A 21112-nucleotide genomic window follows, 5' to 3' on the forward strand; every position below is an offset into this window, starting at 1 on the left:
CCCCGAGAGGTGGTGGATGCCCCATCCCTGGAAATATTCAAGGTCAGGTTGGACGTGGCTCTGAGCAACCTGATCTAGTTGAAGATGTCCCTGCTTATTGCAGGGGGGTTGGACTAGGTGACCTTTAGAGGTCCCTTCCAACCTAAACTATTCTATGATTCTATGATTTGGGAATTTCATTTTAAGAAAAAAAAAAAGGGAATTTCATTTTAAGAAAAAAAAAAAAAAACACAACACAACAAACTGTGGGAACATAAAATTGCCATGTCACACTGATTTTTCTAGTCCGTTGACAGTTTCTGGTAATGGCCAGTGCTGGAAACCCTGAAGGTGATAATCATGGAACAACCTGATTACGTTGCCCATGCATTAGCAAAACTTCGCATTTCCTTGGAAACATTAACTTCCTTTCCCCAATAAACCAGTGAAAACAAATCCAGAGCCTTTTTTTTTTTACCTGTCCTATGAGAAAGGAGAGGGAGAGGTATTAAACAATCCTAAGTGTATGTTGTTATTCATGTTGTTGTTATTGTTTCCTTTTTAACAAAGGAGCAAGGCCTTTGCTCTTGAGGTTTCACAGTGGTGTTCACGGATTGGCTGTATGTATAAAATGGTGTAGGAATATTTCTTTTATTGGGTTGAAAATGGCTGCCTCTTCATCAACACGTGAATGACCGCCTCTTTGAACTGGGGCTCTTTAATGGGTCAACAAAGACAAATGTACCTCTCTGCTATGTGGTGTCCAACTCAGATTGATTGAACGTTTCACTTTTCCTAGTCAACCGTCACTTATTACTGTAGTCTTTGTGAAAAAGACACTGTCGGTTTTTCAGGGTGACTTAGGCAGACAGAATGGATGCAGGTTATTTTTTTGTATTAAAGTGGTGTTGACATACGTACACATCAGTACTTGAGCAGAAACTGGGAACTTGATGTATCCTCATCTGGGGCCCCTGCAGAACACTGGGGTTTCCTGGGAGAAGGATAATGAGGACATTGGCGGTGAAGTGTAAGAAATGTGCTCCTAAGACTGGACTGGATAGTTTCTGAAGGGTCAGTGGATCTCATCTTTTTGTAGTCTTAAGAAGACTCTTCTGCATCAGGCTTTCTAAATGTTAAATATAACTGTGAGTTATCCTGACATCTGGCTCACAGGAATTAATTTCATTTATACTTGCCTCAGTTCTGTCAATATTCAGGTGTTTGGGGGATGTGTATATATGGGGTGGTAGAGGGGGACTCATGAAAGAACAGACAAAACATGTTCCCATGTTGACTGCCTCTTCAGAATGAGAGCAAAGTGAGGGAATGGAAGAAGGTCACTCCAGCACTTTCTTAGCAAAGTGAGGAAGAGGATAGTTAGAAAAGTGATACAATGCAATGGCTCCACATTACTTTCGTACAGTTCTTTGTGCTCTATGACTAATGCTTTCATAGCTTATCCTTGCATGCCTGAATGCAGGTTTATTGATTCCTTGGTGAGAAGGTAGTTGATAGCGAGTTGTGCTACGCTGTATTCTTCCTGCAAGGGATAAATACAGTAAATCTGACTGTGACTGCAATTGTGAGATCAAACCAGAATAAAGCAGCAAGCAATTTTAGTAGCGGACTCTTTAAATTCTTCCGTTTTTTATTTAAGTGCAGTGATATCTTCCGCCCCCCCCCCGCCCCGTTTACTGGGAAATCTGGGTTAAAACGAGTGTTTGTTGTTGGTAATAGTAAATCTCTAGAGCAGCTAAAAGTTTTTATGTTTGGCTGTAACCCAGCACTTTGCAAAGAAAAGATCTTGTTACAAATGCTTTGGTTGGTGTTGTTTGTAATTTTAATGGTAACACAGGTCCTTTTCAATTAAAACATTGTTTTCTGTTTTGGTCCTTCCAGGCAGTGCTGATGGGTAACATCACAGTGAATGAACAATTGGTCCAGAGTCTACGAGGTGTGTCATAATACCCCTCTGCATCTCTCTCATATTGGTTTTTAAGCCCTCTGTTTTTAAGACTTGCATTTTTCTGGTGTCTTCTGAGAATGCTGCCTTCCTTCAAGTCATGGAGACGGTGCAGGAGCTGTGGTGACTTAGATCCTACATCTGCATAGTTCAGTGAAGTGTCAGACTAATCTGCCTCAACGGTAGAAGGGTTTGTCCATGTAGTGCTTGATGTAGGACCCTTATGATATAAAACAATACAGAACAAAACTAGCTTCTGCGTGCATTGTTAATATATTTATTCTTCATTCTACCTTTTGCAGTGTATTCCTGCATTCCTACCTGAGGTGTTTGGGTCGTGCATTTTAGCAGCAGGGGAGTTCACAAGCTCTTATATTAAATAAGAAAACTTGGTCTAATCTTTTCTATTTGTGTTGGTGCTTCAAAATTGTTGTTAGCAATTTATTCCTCAGGAAGTCTGGGGAACGGATCCTAAGTTCTATAAATAGGTAAATACATTGTGGTGCCTTCTTTTGGTGCCCTCACACAGAGCTTTCTATCAGGAAGAAAACGCTAAATCATAGATGCCTCTGTTTTTGAGGAACATAACTGTAAATTGCATATTATTCAGGGAAGGATTGTAAGCTTGTCTTTAGATGGCTAGTAAACATGAATGCCATTTCATACTGTGTTCTGATTAGTATTTCATAGATCTAAAGATTTCCTGGGCTGAAACCTAGCAGAACAAGGGTTTGCAAATGAGTTAGAGTATGCCTTATGAAGAAAAGGAAGTAAAAAAAAATCTATGTTACACTGTTTTTGTTAATATGTTAGACTGAAAGGCTACTCTTACCCAATCCTGTGCATCTTTGATGAATAAATTCAACAATTATCTATGCATTTGTACACAAAATGTAGTGAGCGTGACAGATGGGTGGAGTTAGTGTGCTTACTACCGATCTGTTGTTTGACACTTCTGTTGTAATATATGTAGGTATATATGTGTGTGTATTTTAATACATATTTTAATCCTGTTTTGATCAGAACGCTTGAAAGAGTTACAGACAGACTATAGAAAGCTACAGATGGATGTTTACTGGTTTCGGAAGAACCAGACTAACCTTCAGAAGAAGTTCTCATATGACCTGTAAGTATGTTCTTTCTAAAAGATGGCTTCCAGAGTTGTAGGTGACTTGGTTATAACCCAGAGTATTCTTGTGATACCTATAGCACTGTTAGTAAATGTACAGTTTTAAGGAGAAAGTAACACCTGACACATCTTCTAAAATTGCTCGGAGTTGATCTTGGAGAAGGGCGTAGACCTTGCAACACTTGGTATCTCAGTATCCACAGACTTCTCCCACACTTCTTGATGTTCCTTCCATTGCAGGAGGAGAAAGGTAGCAGTATTCTCATTTAAGAGTTGGGAGGAAAATTGATACATAAAGAGGCTAAACTCTGAGGAAGTTTAAGAACTAAGATACAGGAATACCTGATGGGAAGCTGTACCTCATTGACCTGCCAGAGGTCTCAGAAAATCTGTGGTACAGTTATGGGCAGAACCATGTGTTCTCATTACAGTTCATACCTAGTCATGTTTTTTGTTGAGATTTCCCACTGAATTATAAGGCATGGATAACTGAACACAAGTACTTATCAGTATCCTTACACTAAATAAACATTTCTGGTATTTCTAGGAATTTCTCCTGGGTTTTTTCTGTGCAATAATATTCTTGTTCCCTCTACCTGTCTTCACATCCTCTTGTATCTTCCCTCTGGTGCGTAGATATAGAAAACCAACAGAATTTGCTGTTTGCATGGTCTCGTAATGATTTTCCATCAAGAATATAATTGCTCTAGTGATACATATTTTTCCAGCAGCCACTGTTCAGCCAGATTCCGTAGGAATTATGACTAAAAGCTCAATATGGCAATCAAACTTGAAATACCTTTTTTCTTTTTTTTTTTTTTTTCCCTCTGCTTAAGAATTAAGGATTAGTATTACTGCTTTTGTACTCTTGTTTCAGGGCATTATTACTTATTTAATAATGATGAACCAGATGGATTGTATTAGTGGAGTTCCAATAATTTAGGACTTCTAACAGAAAAGTAGAAGGAAGTTGGAGACTTAAGTTTGTACTAACCTTTTATTAAGCCACCTTGCACTTATGTGTCAGTTATGGTACTTTTTCCCTTCAAGTTTGTTGTGTACTGCAGTTGTTAAGCACCATCTTTTTGCTGTTTAGTTAAATGACAGAGCTGGAACTGCTGGACCTCTGTTGATAGTTCTTTGCTAGTTAGAGTATCTGTTTGCCAGCATCTTCCTTGTAAGGCTGAGATCAGCAAGGGTAAATGGATCTGTAGGCATATATATGTGCTGTACAGTCATGCTCTACGTGAGAGGTACATCCTTGAAGCACTGGATTGATATACATGTGCAGGGAAGTGATACAAGGCAAATGTAGTGAGTCTGGTTTCTGAAAACTCAGGTTTATTGCCCATGTCAGGTGAAATGTTTTCAAGTACAGCTCCATTGAGGAAATCACCGACAGAGCATCCCTGCTCGTGGGAGTGTACCGTAAAGAATCCCTCTTTGTTTAACACAAGAAGGTTGGATCCGGAGGGTACAGCTCCAGGCTCAAGGCTGGCTCAAGGTGGAGAGCTAAACAAGTTACAGTGGTGAAGATGGGTTTGCTTGCGTCAGGGTAGATGTAGAGACAGGCATAATAATTCAGCTGTGTGCTAGCTGAACAGGGACTTGGCTAGCTGGTCTGCCTCCAGTTGGTCCTGAGGCAGGTGCTCTACTTCCTGTAGTCTCTCCATTGGAGCCCATAAAAGCACTTACCTCATTTAAGGAGCTATGCTTTCTTCACTAGCTTTGCTCAATAACACTTAAGTGCTCATTTTCTATTTCTGGATTTTTTTGTAGCTATGATTGCACTCAGATTTTCATGGAATGCTTTATAGCTTGGGCACCCTGTAGCATTCACACAATTCTAGCAGGAACATATATAAATGTATGTTTTAAGTGTTGCTTGTTTTGTACCTTTAGGGGGGATGTTGGAACGTTAAAATTTCATTGTTGTAGTAAGTTACATTACTAACTTTGCATTGCGTTTTGGTAGTTGTAGAAACATACATCTGATTGTACTTGGTTGCATACAGTCCTCTTTGCTATTACTAAATACTTATGTAATACTGTCATTTTAAATGCTTACAACCAACCTTTTTCCAATGTGATTATGGGCCTAGAAAAACAAGTATTATTAGAAAGACTCAAAATGTTACTTTTAATCTGTCTTCCCTCCTCCCCTCAGTATTAGGAGTAAACCAACATGTTGCCTCTCTGTTCATCTTTAGTAGGCCTTGGCAGGAGGGGGTGTTAGACCTGCTTTTGTGCTATGCCAGTGTTTCTTCCTTTGACTTGGAGTTGGGTGGATGAAGGTTTCGCACCTTATGTATCAAGTACACTTTGCGCAGTGGAAAAATGAAGAGAGAGTATTATTGTATAATTGAAAATGTTATAAAAAGATGACAGAATTCAAATGCCTTTTTTTAAATGGACACATTGTAAGTCACTCTTTTTAAACAATCGGATATTGCACTGTAGAAGACAGTGATAAAATCGGTTGTGTGTGTGGAATGCGTAAGAACAAAATTTGTTAACTTAGAAGGCACAAAAATCATTGGTTTTTCTCATGCCCAAGTCTTGAAGTTTCATCTTACCTTTTTTTTTATTTTGAGCAAGCTTAGTGTTTTCCATACAGAAGTCAGCAGGAGTTATGTGAGCTTACTGGTATTGTGTGCAAAAGGAGTGCACATCCCTCAGCAATCAACTTACCGAGATACCCTTGGTGCACACTGTGCCCAGTGCTGTTTGCTTGCAGTAGAGCCTGTTCAGCAAAGGCTGACTGGCAGCACTGACCCTTCTCCCCTGCAGCAACCAGAGAGAAACAGAAGCCTCTGGACTGATCTTTTGAAGGTATTTCAATATTCAGATGCATTTTGATTCCTAGGAGCTTTGTTTGTTACGTAGCTGCTTCTTTGGAAATTTTGCTACCTGTAAAAAGTCTGATAATTAGTTTGGTATTTGCAACCCTGACAAGTGTAAGAGTGTGAGTGCACGAGTAATCTCTTTTGGCAGGGATGAAAGGAGCTGATGATACATGCTCCTGGAGGACAAAGGTGCTCTGTTTCTCATGGTGGGGCCGGAGGCAGCAAATCCAGCAGCCTGGGAGGGGAGAGGCTGCACATGCGTTCCCATGCACACAGAGCATGCCTGTACGTGGCCAGGTACACAGGTTAACATGGACACACGAAGCACTCACACGGGCATGAACACCACCAGTAGCCTCATCCTGCTCCCCTGAGGGTGGAGGTTCGCTAGTGCAAAACGTGCTTGTGTACATACGTACTGACTGGCACCAGTCCCTGCATCACCCACGCACAGCCCTCCCACCCCAGGTTGACTCCAGCTGCTGCCTCACGCCCCTGTGCACACACATACACAGGCTGAACAGAGAGTCCCTCACCCAGGAGAGAGTTAAAAAGGCATTTAATAAGAAATGGGACAGGCTGCTGATCAAGTGTAGGGCAAAGCCAGACAAGCACATGGACCAGAAACGTGTTTACATGTGACCGATTTTGTTTATCCCCTTATGTCTCTCTTTTCTCATGCTTGTTCCTACCGGAGATCCATCCCTTTCCCTGCCTTTGGTCCCATAATAAGGTTTGTGCAATCCTGACATGCTCTACCCCTGCATCCCATAATGTGTCCCCCACCCTGGGCAGGAAACACCTTGGTTCTGTTGACTCATCTTGATGGATTTCACGCCTGGACACGAGGGCTGAGGCTCACCTGAGATAGCCCTGGGGCTGTGGGGTGGTCTGGACGGGTGTCCCTTCTTCTGGGTCCATAATTGAGGCTCCTGCTGCCCTTGTGCCTCTGTGCTCCTTTGTGCTCATGGAGGTAGGCCTTGGATGGGCTGATGGCTCCTGTGATGGGCCTGGGAGCAGCTGGGGAAGGTATTACTTGGGCTCCTTTGTGTGTGCACTGGTGAGCTCTTTATCACAGAAACTAACTCTCTCTAATCTTGTGAAAGAGAAAACACGCTACAGAGACTGAATTTAAGAGCACTGGTTTTGCACATTTGAAGTATGTCATGTCGATAGAGTGAGGTGGAGAAACCAGTGCTGTTCTTGTGCTTCAGAAGTTGTTGTATCCATAAGTAGAGTATTCAAATCTCCAGAAATTCCTTTTACAAGAAGGGATTCCTTTGCAGATAATTAAAAATTACGAGGATTTTTCACAGATGTTAAATGAACTTTATTTTCATGTGCAGTGTGGTATGAAAGAGCATTTATGCAAGGTTGCTCTATCTCTAACTTCAGGTTGTCTGTATACTGCATCTTTCTCAAGCTTGCAAACTGAGGTGCAGGCAATTCTGATGTCCTTTTATTTCCTAGAAATTAGTGAATGTGTGCGTAACTCAAGCCTACGTTGTTTTATTGTCTCTGATGTTCACCGACTTATGAAGCACTACCTATTTTGATGACTCTTCCATGTATAAGCATTAGCAAAATCAGACTTTAGGACAATGCCTAGTCAAGAAGAAACAGTAATAAAGGTAATTAATTTGTCAGTTCATAAAGGTAATTATTAAATTTGCCAGTTCATAGCATATCTGTCTACCACTCCTCTTCCTTTCTGGGTATGAACTATAGAACAGATTTTTTGCTTTTAAAAGGGTGTGTGTGTGGAGAAGGATAAAAGCACAATAAAAACGAGTGACTTGCTGTTGTAGCACGTGCCCTGAGAATTCCTCTGGATTAGGTAGTGGCCTATTTGCAACTTGAGGAACTGGAACAGGCCTGTCTGAACCAGCTGCTGTTACACCGGGGGTATTGACAGTCTGCCAGAGCCAGGCCCAGAAATTCATCCCCCTTCTGTCTTAGTGAGGAGGAGGTAAAATGTGCAGTATGTTGACCATGATGTTGTCCACAGAGAGGTTTTACATGCAGAAAGATGCGTTTGCAGGGTCTGTAGCTGATGGTATACATTGAACTCAAAGTTACCTTAAGAGGAAAAAACTAAAGGGGGGAGAGAGAGAAAGTTACCTTAGAGTGGAAAAAAACGAAGGGGAGAGAGAGAAAGGAAAAAAGGGTTTAAAAAACCCCAACAAACTCCTCTGCTGCTGGGGCCAGCAGGGAAGAGAAGCAGAGTGGTCCCCAGCCAAGCCTCTTCTTTGGCCATGCTCTCCAATGCAGTGGGTGCTGCTGCTGCTGATTGTTCACATTTTCCTCTGGCATGATGCACTTCTCATCAGGATCCACTCAAACCCACTCTTGCTTGTTCCTGTTCACGGTGGGATCAAATCATACTTGGGGTTGTATGATGACTGGTTTCTAAGCCTTCTGCATGTGCGTTATGGGGTAATGCTTATCTGCCTTGTTACTCGCTAGGTCTTGTTCTTCCACTAATATAAACCAAAAGTTACAAAACGGGTTATGAAGAGAGTGGGGGAGAAAGGGTGATCTTGCTCTGCTGGCAGTCACTTCGCATGAGAAACCCAGTTTGACAACACTCCTGGGGCTTGCACAGGATCCTCAGCGCAGCCACAAAAGGGGAAAACACTGCCCTGGCGGCTTCAGGAAAAACACTGCTGCAACAGCCTGGGGCTTATCTAGAGCTTACGGAGCTGTGAGGGAAAGGCAGGCTACAGAACTGCAAGCAGAAGACCCCTGGTGTCACGACGGTTAAGGCACTAATGGCACTGTGTAACTATTAAAAGTATATAAAAGATACACAACGCTTGCATCTTTAGGAAATATTCCTTTTGGAACTTAAAATAGCTACTGATGAACTCCATTTCTGTAACATATGTTTTGTTATGTCTTGCAGCACTGCACTTTGGTCAAATACTAAGAAAGGGTGTTCAGTTCGCTAGCAGTAGCTTACACCTGTATTTTATTTCAATTAGTACCTTGCTGTTTCCTCTTCCTAGCTAAAATCCAAATACGCATTTCTGTTATCATACTAGAAGTGCTTCAGGGATCAAAGTTGATTGTGATGTAACTGAAACTGACTGGTTAGCGAAAGACAAGAAAATGCATGTAGCTTGTAGAGCTGGTCTAACAAAAGCAGTTTAAATTAATTTCTTCTAGTAGAACTTGGACGGCTTGCACCATGAGTTTGTGCTTAGGACTTAGGTGAACACCCCATTTTTTCCTACTGACTTCTCAAATGTAAGCACAGATAATGGAACTAAGATAATAATAAAATGGAAAAAAAAAAAGGAATAAATCATTTTACAAAAGAACATTTTAGAAGAGTGTGGATGAAAGTTAACAACTGCTCACTTGTTCATATTTTCTCCAGGTCACAGTGCATCAACCAGATGAAAGAATTAAAAGAACAATGTGAAGAAAGGATAGATGAACTTACAAAAAAGGGTAGTGATGTACCACAAATCAAAGAAAACAAAGACTTCTCAGAAGATTCAAAAAAAAATAGCCAGGTATGGTTTGGGTCAATTCTTAAGAATCTTTTTCTTTGTAATTTTTAAGGGGTTTTTCACCTTTCTACTATCTCTAACGAACATTAGTCCAGCTCATTAAGTTTTGCACTGCTTTCCTTCACATTTGTTGAATGTTTCTGATCTATGGGAAATGGAGTGATTCCAAGGACAGAACAAGGCAGAGGTCCTGCAGGAGACTCCAATCACTGTGTTTCTGAGACTCTTTTCTTCCTGGGGTACAGAGGGCAGGAGGAAATCCTGAGAAAAGGACATTTCAGATCATCCTATTGTCTTGGCATGTGAATTATTGATGCTTCTTCAGTGAAGCAGGATTTGGTCAGGGATAGGACTTGGTTGGTTAAGCTTGATACAGATGGCCCTGGAAACATGCAATGAAGCTCCTGGGCGAGAAGGCAACTAATTTATTTCTGTGTACTGAAGTAGCCTTTTCTTCAGGCCTGTGAGCACCAGTTACAGAAGTTACATTTTTCACATGTGATTGCAATGGGGCCTTTCCCCCATACCTGGGTGGCCAACTCTCATTGCAAAGGCAGTGCGGGCTTGGTGGTATGTGCCCTTTTCTCTTTGGCTAGGAAAAGGCTACTAGAAGAAACAATTTGAAGACTTCAGAAGTGGAAAGGGTAAAGCAATGAGGGTTGAAGCTGGATTTTGCAAAAAGCTGGAAATGGGTGGGAGAAAATGGCTGAAACATCTGCCCAGAGACCCCTAGGTGTTCAGGTAATGGTTCCAGTCTGTGTCCAGTCCTTTATGTAAAATGGAGGAAGAGAGAACTGCCGAAGTTTGTGACCTTTTATCCTGGGAACCTGCATTGTATGAGACCTGCAAGGCAAATGAAGCATTAGAGACAGGAAATGCTAGCCAGTTATCCCTTTCAAAAAAAAAAAGTGAAAGCTCTTGTTTGTCAATATTTTTTATCAACAGTGTCAAAGTAGTAAATAAAAAGTAACACTAGTAATAGTAAGAGAGAGAACTGCCGAAGTTTGTGACCTTTTATCCTGGGAACCTGCATTGTATGAGACCTGCAAGGCAAATGAAGCATTAGAGACAGGAAATGCTAGCCAGTTATCCCTTTCAAAAAAAAAAAGTGAAAGCTCTTGTTTGTCAATATTTTTTATCAACAGTGTCAAAGTAGTAAATAAAAAGTAACACTAGTAATAGTAAATATATAGTAGTAAGTAAAAAGCCCATCATCTGGAGATGATACATTTGTCGGTCAAACAAATATATCTTGTTTAATGTCAAGATGTAAAATACTATTTGGAAAGTTGATGTGGGGAAGACTGTACTAGAGAGGTGCTCAATTCAATTTCTAGCGTTGCTTTGCAGCAGATTTTCATTTACATTACTTGTACCAGATGCTTTTGTTTGTTTGTTTGTTGTGGGGTTTGGTTGTGTTTTTTTTTTTCCCCATTTCCAGTTTGGAAGGGAAATCGTCCCAGAAGGAGCCCGAGGAGTTTGGCTGAAGCCCCTCTGCAGGACACTTTCAGTCTCCTGCAACAAGTCCCATAGCTCGAGGCAATCTTAACTCAAAGTAGGCAGCAGGTTAGGCAGGGCAGGTTATCTGTTCTCCTTTTAATCTATAGATGGGATGATCCCAGATGAGATAACCACTAATACAGCTACAGCCTAAATAAATTTTGTCTGCTTGTGTTCCCTAGTATCTGTGACAGTGTTTCTTACGTCAAGCTGTAACCTTCTCAGTTGTTTGTTTGCCCAAGGAGTGCAACTCTTTGTTTGTACAGAAGCTAAGTTATTTATCATTAGTGCAAGGTGACCCTGAGGAAATCTATGAACGTCTTTAGCCAGCATTTTTAGCTGGAATAATTCCTGTTTGTAAGATGTACATGCTTTTGTAATGGAAAGGTCAGAGTTAAAGTAAACTAGAGAAAGAAAATGGGAGTGTTGGTTGCTTAATAAATATACAGTTTTTCTTACAGCTCTCTATTTTAAGGAATGATGTATACTTCTCGGTCGAGGAATATACAACATGTTCCAATTATTATCTTTTTATCTAACCATCTCAACTTAAAAAATTTTCAGTGTACGTCCTTTTTAATTTATTTGACACCATCATTAAAAATTACTGAGCTAGAAATTTATGATAAGTTAAGGGCTTTTGCATGTTTAATTAAGAGGTAATTTCTTGCTATTAAGTGCAGGCTCAGTAATTTTACAGAACAATTCATGCCCAGCATAAAGTGAAAAATGGTCTTACGTTCAGCTTCGGATTATTTCTACTGTAGAGAGTGACCTCAAGAGGCTGAATTATTTATAAAACAGAAGCATTTTTAAATACAGCATTTTTGTTTTATTGACTGAAGGAAGATGGAGTTCTGAATATCCTTAGTGCAATAACCAAATATTCTGTGGTCTTGCTTCTCAAGCTTTCATAAGAGTTAATGTTAGATTATTTGTTGTTGATGTTAGACTTCATGGTATTGACCCAACAAGGTCCGTAGTTCTGCCTGGTTTTGACTGAGCTTAAAACATTTTCACAACAGCCAAGTAATCATATCCTACAAATCCTCTACAGCTTTGGCTTCTCGGTTATTTAACCACTTCTTTCTTTAACCACTTTTTTCTGAATGACTGTGTGAACACTTGACAACCTAGTGTTTTATTGACCTGCTGAGAACAACGGGTAGCTAGTCTTATCAACAATCGTAACAGAAAACTTTCTGTTGACTGTATGACTTTCTATACCATAAGGTTTCCTATTCATTTGTATAGTACCAGGTATAAAAAGGTTTATGTCTCTAAATGTCTGTATGCTTGTTCTTTCTCTGCGTCTTCTGATTTTTATAAACAAAGCAAAAACCCAACAAAAAAAAAATCCCCATAGAACAAACGGTTTCATTACAGTCTGTTTTTTTGCACCAAAGCTGGTACAGCAGAGCACGAGCTCCAGGCACATTTCATGTTCAGTGTTTGTGTGAACTGAATTGACATCATAGCTCTCAGCCAGTTAAATGCTAATACGAGTAAAAGTTGTACATAGAATTTTTATTGCTAAATTGGAAGATCTTCAAGGTGGTGTACATCTTAGCCATTAATCTTTAAGCATGTCAGATGGGTCAGATGCTGAGAGCAGTCTAGTACCAGTATTTAATACATTCTTAAATAAGCTCCATCACGCTAAACAGATACTGCTGTCTAGTTGGTTGATACACGTTTTTCTTCTCTTAATCCTGCATTCAACATAGTTTTAGACCAGCTCTGTACAGGCTTGCTTAATTGAAGTCTTATTATGCCCAAACTCAGTTTACCTGTCCCTGTTGATTACTAACGGTAGTTAATGCCATCTGTTTTTTCGCTCTGCTGACCCTGACACGGTAGCAGAGCAACAGTGGAGAAATGTGTGGTGTTACAGTTCTGTGACCCTCAGAGAACAACAGGTGTTTCTTGTGAAACACTAACCAAGAACAGTAACCTCACGGTTAGTTGCAATTAGATTAAAGAAGGTGTGTTAAATTCTCCCGATGTGTTGTGCTGTTATATAGAAACATCACTGCATATTCAAGATTGTACGGTACTTCCATCACTGATAAAAATTTCAGTCCAAATATGTCCGACTGTTTTAGGATTTTTTCCCCTACTGAATTCTTACCTAACTTCCACTTCCCTTTCCAAATCCAGGAGTAGTTACGCAGACCAATGTTTATCTGTGTACATTCACTTTATAGATTAATATTCAACTGCCAGCCTTGAAGCAAACCGAGTTCAAGCAGGCTGACTTGGAACAGCAGAAACACAATGAAGATGTACCTAAAGCAGTACCTACAGTAAAAAAGATAGACTTGCTGCAGGCTAAAGGTGAGCTGGAAATCACTATCTTACTAGCGACAGGTTAAGAACATTTGTAATTTAATTGAACATTTAAAAAACATTTTTGTACACAAGATTAAGATGGAAAAAGTGACACCAGTAGACTGAACTACAATCAATTTTCCAGCTGTGGAGAGGTGTAATATCTATTCAAGCACTTTTATTACTAGCATTTCTACTGGTTCAGTTTTGTTGTAATTGACATGTTGCATGTAAATGAAAATACAAGTATGTATGATTCTGGAGTCCTATTCCTCATTTAATATCGAGGAAAATATCCTGCTTTTGGAAGCAAGGATTTTCAAGCATGTTTAAAATTTGCTTTTTTAGTAAGTTTGACACATCTAGCCTGCTACACCATCCTACGGAATAGCTGAAAGTTAGGCTTTAAACAAACACACATCCATGCTTCCCATGTGTTGTCACTAAGCAAAATGCAAGTAAGGGAAATGATACACAGGGGATCAGATTAGTTAACCTAATGGTTGCTTTTGGCACTGAACTCTGAAACTGTTAATGTGAATGGATGTAGCCTAGTGTGTCAGTCTCGCATAGCACTGTGTGTGACTGATAGAAATTCAATTTCCTATTTAATTATTCTTACATGCTATCTTAAATTACAATCTTAGGAGTATGCAACTCTTATTTTAGAGAGCTAGCGATTGAAGACAACATCTATATGTAGTTTATTCGGGCAAATTTTATTGTGATTTTTGTAGTTAAAAATGCAGATACACAGGGGAAAAAAAGATATGGTAATGTCTGCCAAAAGTAATAGCCCTCCTGCACTTCCTCTTCATATTTAAAAATAAGAACAGCCTTGATTTACTTGCAAATCTGCCCATGTGACTGCTTTGTCCTGAGCTACTTTTGAACATCAAATCAGTTTTATTGTTAGTAATGAACTGTAACACAAAGAAACCTGATGCTTGCATAGCACACTACAATTTTTATTTAAACTGCTCTGTTTCACCTGCCCAATTTATTAACTGCACATACCAAAATTTTAAGTAGGTAGAAGCATGACTCTGTTGCAGTAAACAATGCCACAGTAGACTCTACAAGTCTCATCCTTTAGCTGTTCCCAGTAGGAAAAACATGGGTGTCATCTTTGTCTCTCTCTTTGGAACTGATGCGGTTGAAAGATATTCTTTCAGAGGAAAATCAAAAATGGAATGAGAAAGATAAAGCAGTATTTATTAAAGGTTTTTAACTTGTGCCGCCACTGAAAGGCATTAGGTTTCTTACTCAGAGTAATTTTTATTGTTTACAGAAAGAATAAACAGCCTAGCTGACATCAGAAAACAGGAGCCTAAGGCAGAAGAGAAGCTTTCTAGTGAACTGAAAGCCCCACAGGATTCACTCAAGGCTGCTGCAGGTCATGAGGAGATGCTGCCCAAGTCAGAGAAGGAGCTGAATCCATCTGAAGATGAAAAACGTGTAGCGGGGCAAGATGTGTTACAGCCGGCAGCAGAGCAGGCTGCCAGTGAGGAAATTGAGAGGGAGCAACTCCTGAATTACGATGCTAAGCAGGATGACTTGCCCCCTGGAAAGGCTGGTTGGTAGCATGTCATGTATTGTTAAGAACCGTAAAGAAATGAAAGTGTGGAATAGGGCGTGATTTCTGGAACAGTGGTGGTAGCTGGCCAGACTTAGTATAAGGTTTCATAAAGGTTAGTGCGAGATGTAAAGGTTAGTCAGTCCCTAGCAGTCATCTACAGGCAGTGGGTAAAGATGGAGGCTTCTGTTTGTGCAACACGGAGCTACCAGGCTGGGTTCTTCTGCATCACCATAGCAGCCTTAGTGTCTCTCTCTCCATCGGCTGCACAAGGCATTTGGGGAAATTAGCCCCGAAAATTTTTGGCGTTGAGGCTTTATAAGAGTATGATGCATTTGAAAAGGATGAGACGTTAACCATCCAAAGCATTGATGAGTAGAGAGAGACTACGTATTGACGTTTTGTAGATAGTCTTTTTATAGCGTCACTGTGTAAATGCTAGCTATCCCTATTTCAAAATAAGCTAGCATGAATAAAACTCAACCTAAGACTTCAGGTATCTGAAGTTTATTATTTTGAGTCTGCAAAACTGCAGATCAGATGTTGTAAAGGTGCCAATTTGTGGCATCTACCATATGTGATGCTGAACCATGTGTCTCCACAGCACCGAGCATGAGAGTTTTGACATTGTGTCTAAACCTGACCAGAATCTAGACATGCCTCTGTCTGTCTTGAGGAACTCGGTCTCAGGCGGAACCAGTAGCCCAGACAGAGTAATCAAGAGGAAGCCTTATGGCAGTCAGAGCAGGAATTGATGCCCACAAAAAAAGCTGTTTATGCTTTTCTAGTAAACACATTCATAGAATCATAAGTAATGATGTTAAATTAACACCATTGATAATTTGGCAGGGATAAATAATCTCATCTGCATTGCTAAAGTAGTATTTTTTTCAACTGCCCCAAAAAGATGCTGGCCAGAGCAGGCTGTCCCCCAAAGAGATGCGAATACGTAGCTTACCTAAACTGCTTCCATTTTAACAGAAATAAGTAGCAGACAGATTAGGTAAAAAAATCATCCAACAATTAGTGCAAGAGAAAACTCTGCCATGTAGCCTGTGAAAGGTCAGAGTTTCTGTGAGCTAGAAAGACTAGCAGGATGTTCTTCAGGCTTGATTGTTCAACAAACATACCATACCTTACTGCATAGGTTCCTTGTAGCCAAAGGAACCCAAGGTAGAAAAAGATTTCTTCTACGTTCTCTGAGCATCCTCTCTTTCAATAAAGGTTCTTTCAAAAGTTTGAGAACTTTAGGTCTGTAACTCTAAAAATCTATTTGATGTGGTGGTCTGAACGTGAACAACTTAAGGCTAAAAATTTTCAAGCCTGTTTCTAAGCCAGTTACTAATTAGAGGGCTTGGCTTGAGAACATTCAGAACCAGAGACTCCGGTCTCTCTTAACTGGGGTATGCTTATACCTCTGTGCCATTACAATTTTTTTGGCTGCTTAATTGAAAAATAAGGGTAGTAGTCTGGCAATCAGAAATAGCGTTTCCATTTACTTATGAGCTCTCCACATAAAGAAATCTTGAGATAGTCAATAAAAGTTGCTTGAGATGAATTAATGATTGGGTGAAGAAAAATCTTTTACAGAAAAGCACTTTTGTGTCAAGTTAGCACATCATAAAATACTTTTTTTTTTTCCTTTTTTTTAAAAAAAAAAAATGCTATATTCACAGCTTTCTGCTTGGTGGACAAACTAAAACCAGAAGGGGAGAAGCCAAGATACATTTTAGTGATGGTGGTAATACATTTAAAAGTAACACCACAGTCAAGTTTTCAGCATTGGCTTCAGGTTTTACTCTCCCTTAGGCTGTCCTTTAATGAATTCTGAAGTTGTTTAATGCTTTTCCTTTCTGTCCATCTGAGTGCTGACTGAATTTTATTACACTTTCCAAATCTGAAAATATTCTGTCTTTTATCTAGTTCTTTGGACAAGATTTACAGCAAAAGCTGCTCTGAAATTTAACAGTTCAAAAGGAAAAATAATATGAAAACCTACTCTAAACAGCAATTCATTCAGCAGCAAAGTAAATTCTGTGGAAGATTGTTACAGTAACTGTTTCTTGTGCAGATGACCTTATGGTATAGCATAAAACTAATTAATTTAACATTTTTCCAGACAAACAGGAACACGAAGCACTGAACCAGGACGTTGATTACAATTTAGATGAGAATGAAGCTGAATCAGAAACAGACAAGCAAGCAGCACTTGCAGGGATTGAAAATGGTAAAAAATAAAAAAAAGTTTTAACCTAAAAGTACCACATGCTGAAAATTGTAAGATGATACTTTGAATGGTATCCTGTGGCAGATATAGCTAGCTAATTTCTGTTTGTTCTTTGAGCTTTCCCTCATGTTGGCAGTGTGACCTATTTTCTCTGTAGCATTACTGAAGCTACTGTTTAACACGTGGTGGGGAGGGACAGTATCTGTAGCTTTACTATACTATACAGTACATAACAGTCCTTTCAAAATTTCTCCTGCTGTGCTCTAGATTGTTTTCTAGATGAAGAACTATCACTTCTGCCTCTTAAAGAGACTTCTGTACCTTTTTCTTTTTTCCTTAATTAGTTCGAAACCCTGAAGATACGAAGAACCACTTATCTGAGCAAGGTGAAGAATGAGAGAGGTTGTGAGCAAAGGAGGTTCACGATGCAACTTAGTCACCTCTTCATATAAACGCAGCAATGATGAGAGCAAAGTGATCTGAGAATGTTTTGATTATCATCTTCTCAAGGCTTCAATAAGAGCCCAGATGAAGTAGTAGTTTCTTGTGAAGTTTTCATACTGTTTCAGTGGTGAAAAAATTAATCTTAAATCTCTGGAGGCTTGTTTTAAAGCACCTTGAGCTCTCCAATGACTCTTTCCTTCCTACCGATTATAAAATTGAAACCAGCTAGCAGTAAGTGTAGTAACTTTGAAGCTAACTCGTATGGTCATACTACAATAACAGTATGTGTGGATTGGTCGTAGATGAGAGTCCTCTGCCAAGGATGGATCTCTCCCCTGAGCAATGCAGTAGACAAATCCCCAGCCTAGTTTTAAGAGGAGCTAACTTGACAAAACATGGGAAGGATGAAAAATGGCCCATGCTGCAGTCTACCCTTGTGCCTATTCTGGCACCTTTTTACTGCCATGTAGAGTAAGAAAGTATGATTATAGTCCTCAGATATTATGCAGTATGATACATTTGCCTGGGCCTCCTAAATGAAAGGGCTAGCTTATACTATCTGTAACAGGCTGAAACACTGTCCTGGTTGTATTCCTGGCTTTTAGGTTAAAAAAAAAAGGATTCTGACAATAGCGTCTTCTCATTAAGAGATTAGCAGGAAGATTTTTCTGTAAGCTTTGTTGGACCCCTGTTGACAAGATCAGTACTACGGTATAGTTCAGTTACCACTAACTTGCACAAGTTCAGAGTGTAAAAATTCAAACTCCTGAACTTTTCATGATGGAAGCCATCTGAAATGGTGTGCTACGACTACCCTTTACTCCACCCAGCCACTATCTTCTGTTAAAAAGCAGAAAGGCAAATGCTTGCCTTGTGGAACAGCAGTCTCAGCTGTTCAAAGTGACTAATCTTCTCTGCCGGACTTCTGAAGACGGTAAACCAGACTATGCATTTACCAGACATCTCAATGTCTCCCACAGGTGAAGCTGTAGTTGTTGTGAAGTCCTACGTTATGCCCAATGTTGGCACTGTTAATGTTCTGCAGTGTTTGTCTTTTCTGTAACTTGTTGAATGTAAACTAGAAACTAGTTTACTTGCAATAACCTAGAAATACCCTCTACTACCACTAAGGCACCCTTACTGCAATCCAGCCTGCACTGTGTGTACCCAGCTGTTTTGAAGATTGTGTTTGTGTCTGTTCTCAGGACTGACACCTGTGTATGGAGCAATCTCTGTGAGTATGAACCAACCTCTGTCGAGACAGGAGCAGACAGACATGACTAACTTCCCAACCAGCAATTCCATTTAAGAAAATACAAATTTATCTTGGCTTCCTCTGAATGCACTTCATTTTGTAACTACTTACTTTTGTGGTGTGTCCTTCCTCAGTGTACTAGTTTACAATGCCTGTACCTTAAGATGCCTAAATATACGAGTGGAAGGTTGGTTCTTTTGTGTATGAAGAGTGTTAGTTGTCCTCGAGTGAAAGGCAGAACTCAAGTCAAATGGTGCCTATTAAGTCTCAATGCGTAAACAATTCACTGATAGACTTGCCACAGTAACTTGAATTCTTCTAAAAAAAACACTAGCTTCCATTACTGCGTTCTTGGTTACTCTGTTTTTTTCACCTTTTAAGTCAGACTTCACTGGTCTGGGCTACTGCAGTCAATACAGCAGGGAAAACAAATGCTTCTAAGCAGGAGAGAAAAGGAGGCATGAGCATTTCTTCCAGCTGACAAATATTGGGAAACTTGGGCTATTAAGTTTTATTTTTTGCAAATAATGGCATGTTTTAGCATCAAAATGTTTACACATATTCTGAGTAAAAGGGGCATTTTCTTAGGACTTACTCTGTAAACAATTATATAGCTGAGATGAAGTTAATCAGGAATTTAATAGTGATTGTTAAAGAGTGTGTATACTCTAACGGTATAAAATGTACAGTGAAACACGGTATTCAAGTTGAATGAACGGCTTTAACTTGAAACTGCTAAAATCCGAAACAAACAAACCAAAATCCTTAAGGTAATTAATATATTGCCAGAGAATTATTTTAAAACAAGTTGTTTTGGCTGTATTTCTGTACAGTACCCAAACCTGACTGGGCTTCTTGCTAGCCAGCTAGCTGTTGTCCTCTCCATAAAGAAGACCACCTTTGTACAAAGCACACTTGCTACACCTCTGACAGTAGGGGGTCTGAAAACCTGCGTAAGAGCAATGTTCAAAAGCATAAAGGAATACAATCATATTCTCAATGGCTTAAAGTGCTACAGGAATATAATTAGGGTGGTAGATGTCTAGTAGACGAGGAGCGTATATGTCTACTATACAGAATTTTAAAATTAAAGGACTTTCAGCTGAACAAAAGAAGAGATTCATTTGGAACTGTGGTTTATGTAGTGTTGTCTATCACTAGAATTTTTAGTTGCATGAGGCAGGGAAAGCTTCTTTGCTATAATCATCTCGGGGTTAAATTAACACTTGTCCTTGATGGTTTTTTAAAAACGAAGCCTGATCCATTTTAGATAAGCATTTTAAAATAAAAATAATCTTCTCTACTGTGTAGTCACCTTATTCTGTACAGTTCATCCACTTCTAATGTTAATGAAAATGGGAAAGATGATCATTCCTGTTTTCTTAGTTCTATAAATGATGTGGAACTTGGTTTCTCTTTTACTTGCTGCCTCCTTTGGAGAAATACTGAAGGCTGTCCTTGAGCTACTGTCATGTGGTTCAAGATTTTTAAGACAGGAAAGATTTTTGTGACTCTTCACAAGGCAGTAGCAAAAGTCAGATAAATTCTCAGTGCCCTGCACTAGAACCAGTTTGCCATCTTTACAACTGCATTTTCCAGGATTTTCATTCCTTTGGCAACGATACAGAAGCATGCAAGTGTATTAATCATGACGATAAGGAAACATGTAAAATGGTATGCAGCCTCCTTGGCAGAGAACTCAGGAAAAACATGCCTTCAGGGCAGTACTCCTGCTTACTTCAAGAAGGTGCAACATTGCTGGCAGACAAGTGGGTGTTCCGCTTCAGAGTTTCTTCATTGTTTTCCAGCTCTAGCTCAGCAGTGCTGCTGCTTAGGTGATGGGGTTGAAGTGGTATTACTCCACAGTACAAACCATATGTTAGGAGAAACACAAAAAATTTCTTGCACGGTCAAGAGGGAGTTACAAGCTCATGGCTATGGAGGAAGCCATTTTGCACCAAAATGAAGCACTGTCCTGTTTAACACAGTCAAACCTGGAGGATTTGCTTTTATGGCCCAGGTTAAGACTTAGCAGTATGGTTTAGCGAAGAGCAAGTCAGCTTTTTTAACTTTTTTTTCCCCTCTTGTAGCAGAAGGTTGCTCAGCACAACAGCTTACCTCTTATTTCACATCTGGAAGCACAGGAGGAAGAACTGTTCCAGGAAGGAAAGGGTAGGTTTAGGGCTCCTCCTGTTTGGGATTTCTACCTATATCAACCATTACAGAACGCAGTAGGATCCAGCAGCAGCATTGCAGTCCAAGCAAGAGAATGAAGGTCATGCAAGAGCTGACCGAGCAATGGAACAAATTACCAATCTCTCCTTTGCAACGCAAAGTAATC

General features: G+C 39.8%; 1 protein-coding gene across 2 annotated transcripts in view; it reads left to right on the plus strand.

Moving 5' to 3' along the window:
• Window positions 1–17723, plus strand: part of GOLM1 (golgi membrane protein 1) — a 37954-nt gene extending 20231 nt beyond the window's left edge. For both annotated transcript variants that reach the window (XM_009273136.2, XM_009273114.2), the window contains exons 4-10: window positions 1882–1936; window positions 2969–3071; window positions 9303–9441; window positions 13146–13275; window positions 14561–14845; window positions 16965–17072; window positions 17417–17723. In XM_009273136.2, the coding sequence (XP_009271411.1) occupies window positions 1882–1936; window positions 2969–3071; window positions 9303–9441; window positions 13146–13275; window positions 14561–14845; window positions 16965–17072; window positions 17417–17469 (873 nt within the window). In that variant the 3' untranslated portion in view covers window positions 17470–17723. The remainder of the gene's footprint in view (window positions 1–1881; window positions 1937–2968; window positions 3072–9302; window positions 9442–13145; window positions 13276–14560; window positions 14846–16964; window positions 17073–17416) is intronic.
• The last annotated feature ends 3389 nt before the right edge of the window (window positions 17724–21112 follow it).

Source organism: Aptenodytes forsteri, unplaced genomic scaffold (genome assembly GCF_000699145.1).
Source record: "Aptenodytes forsteri isolate BGI_AS27 unplaced genomic scaffold, ASM69914v1 Scaffold154, whole genome shotgun sequence".
NCBI lineage: Eukaryota > Metazoa > Chordata > Aves > Sphenisciformes > Spheniscidae > Aptenodytes > Aptenodytes forsteri.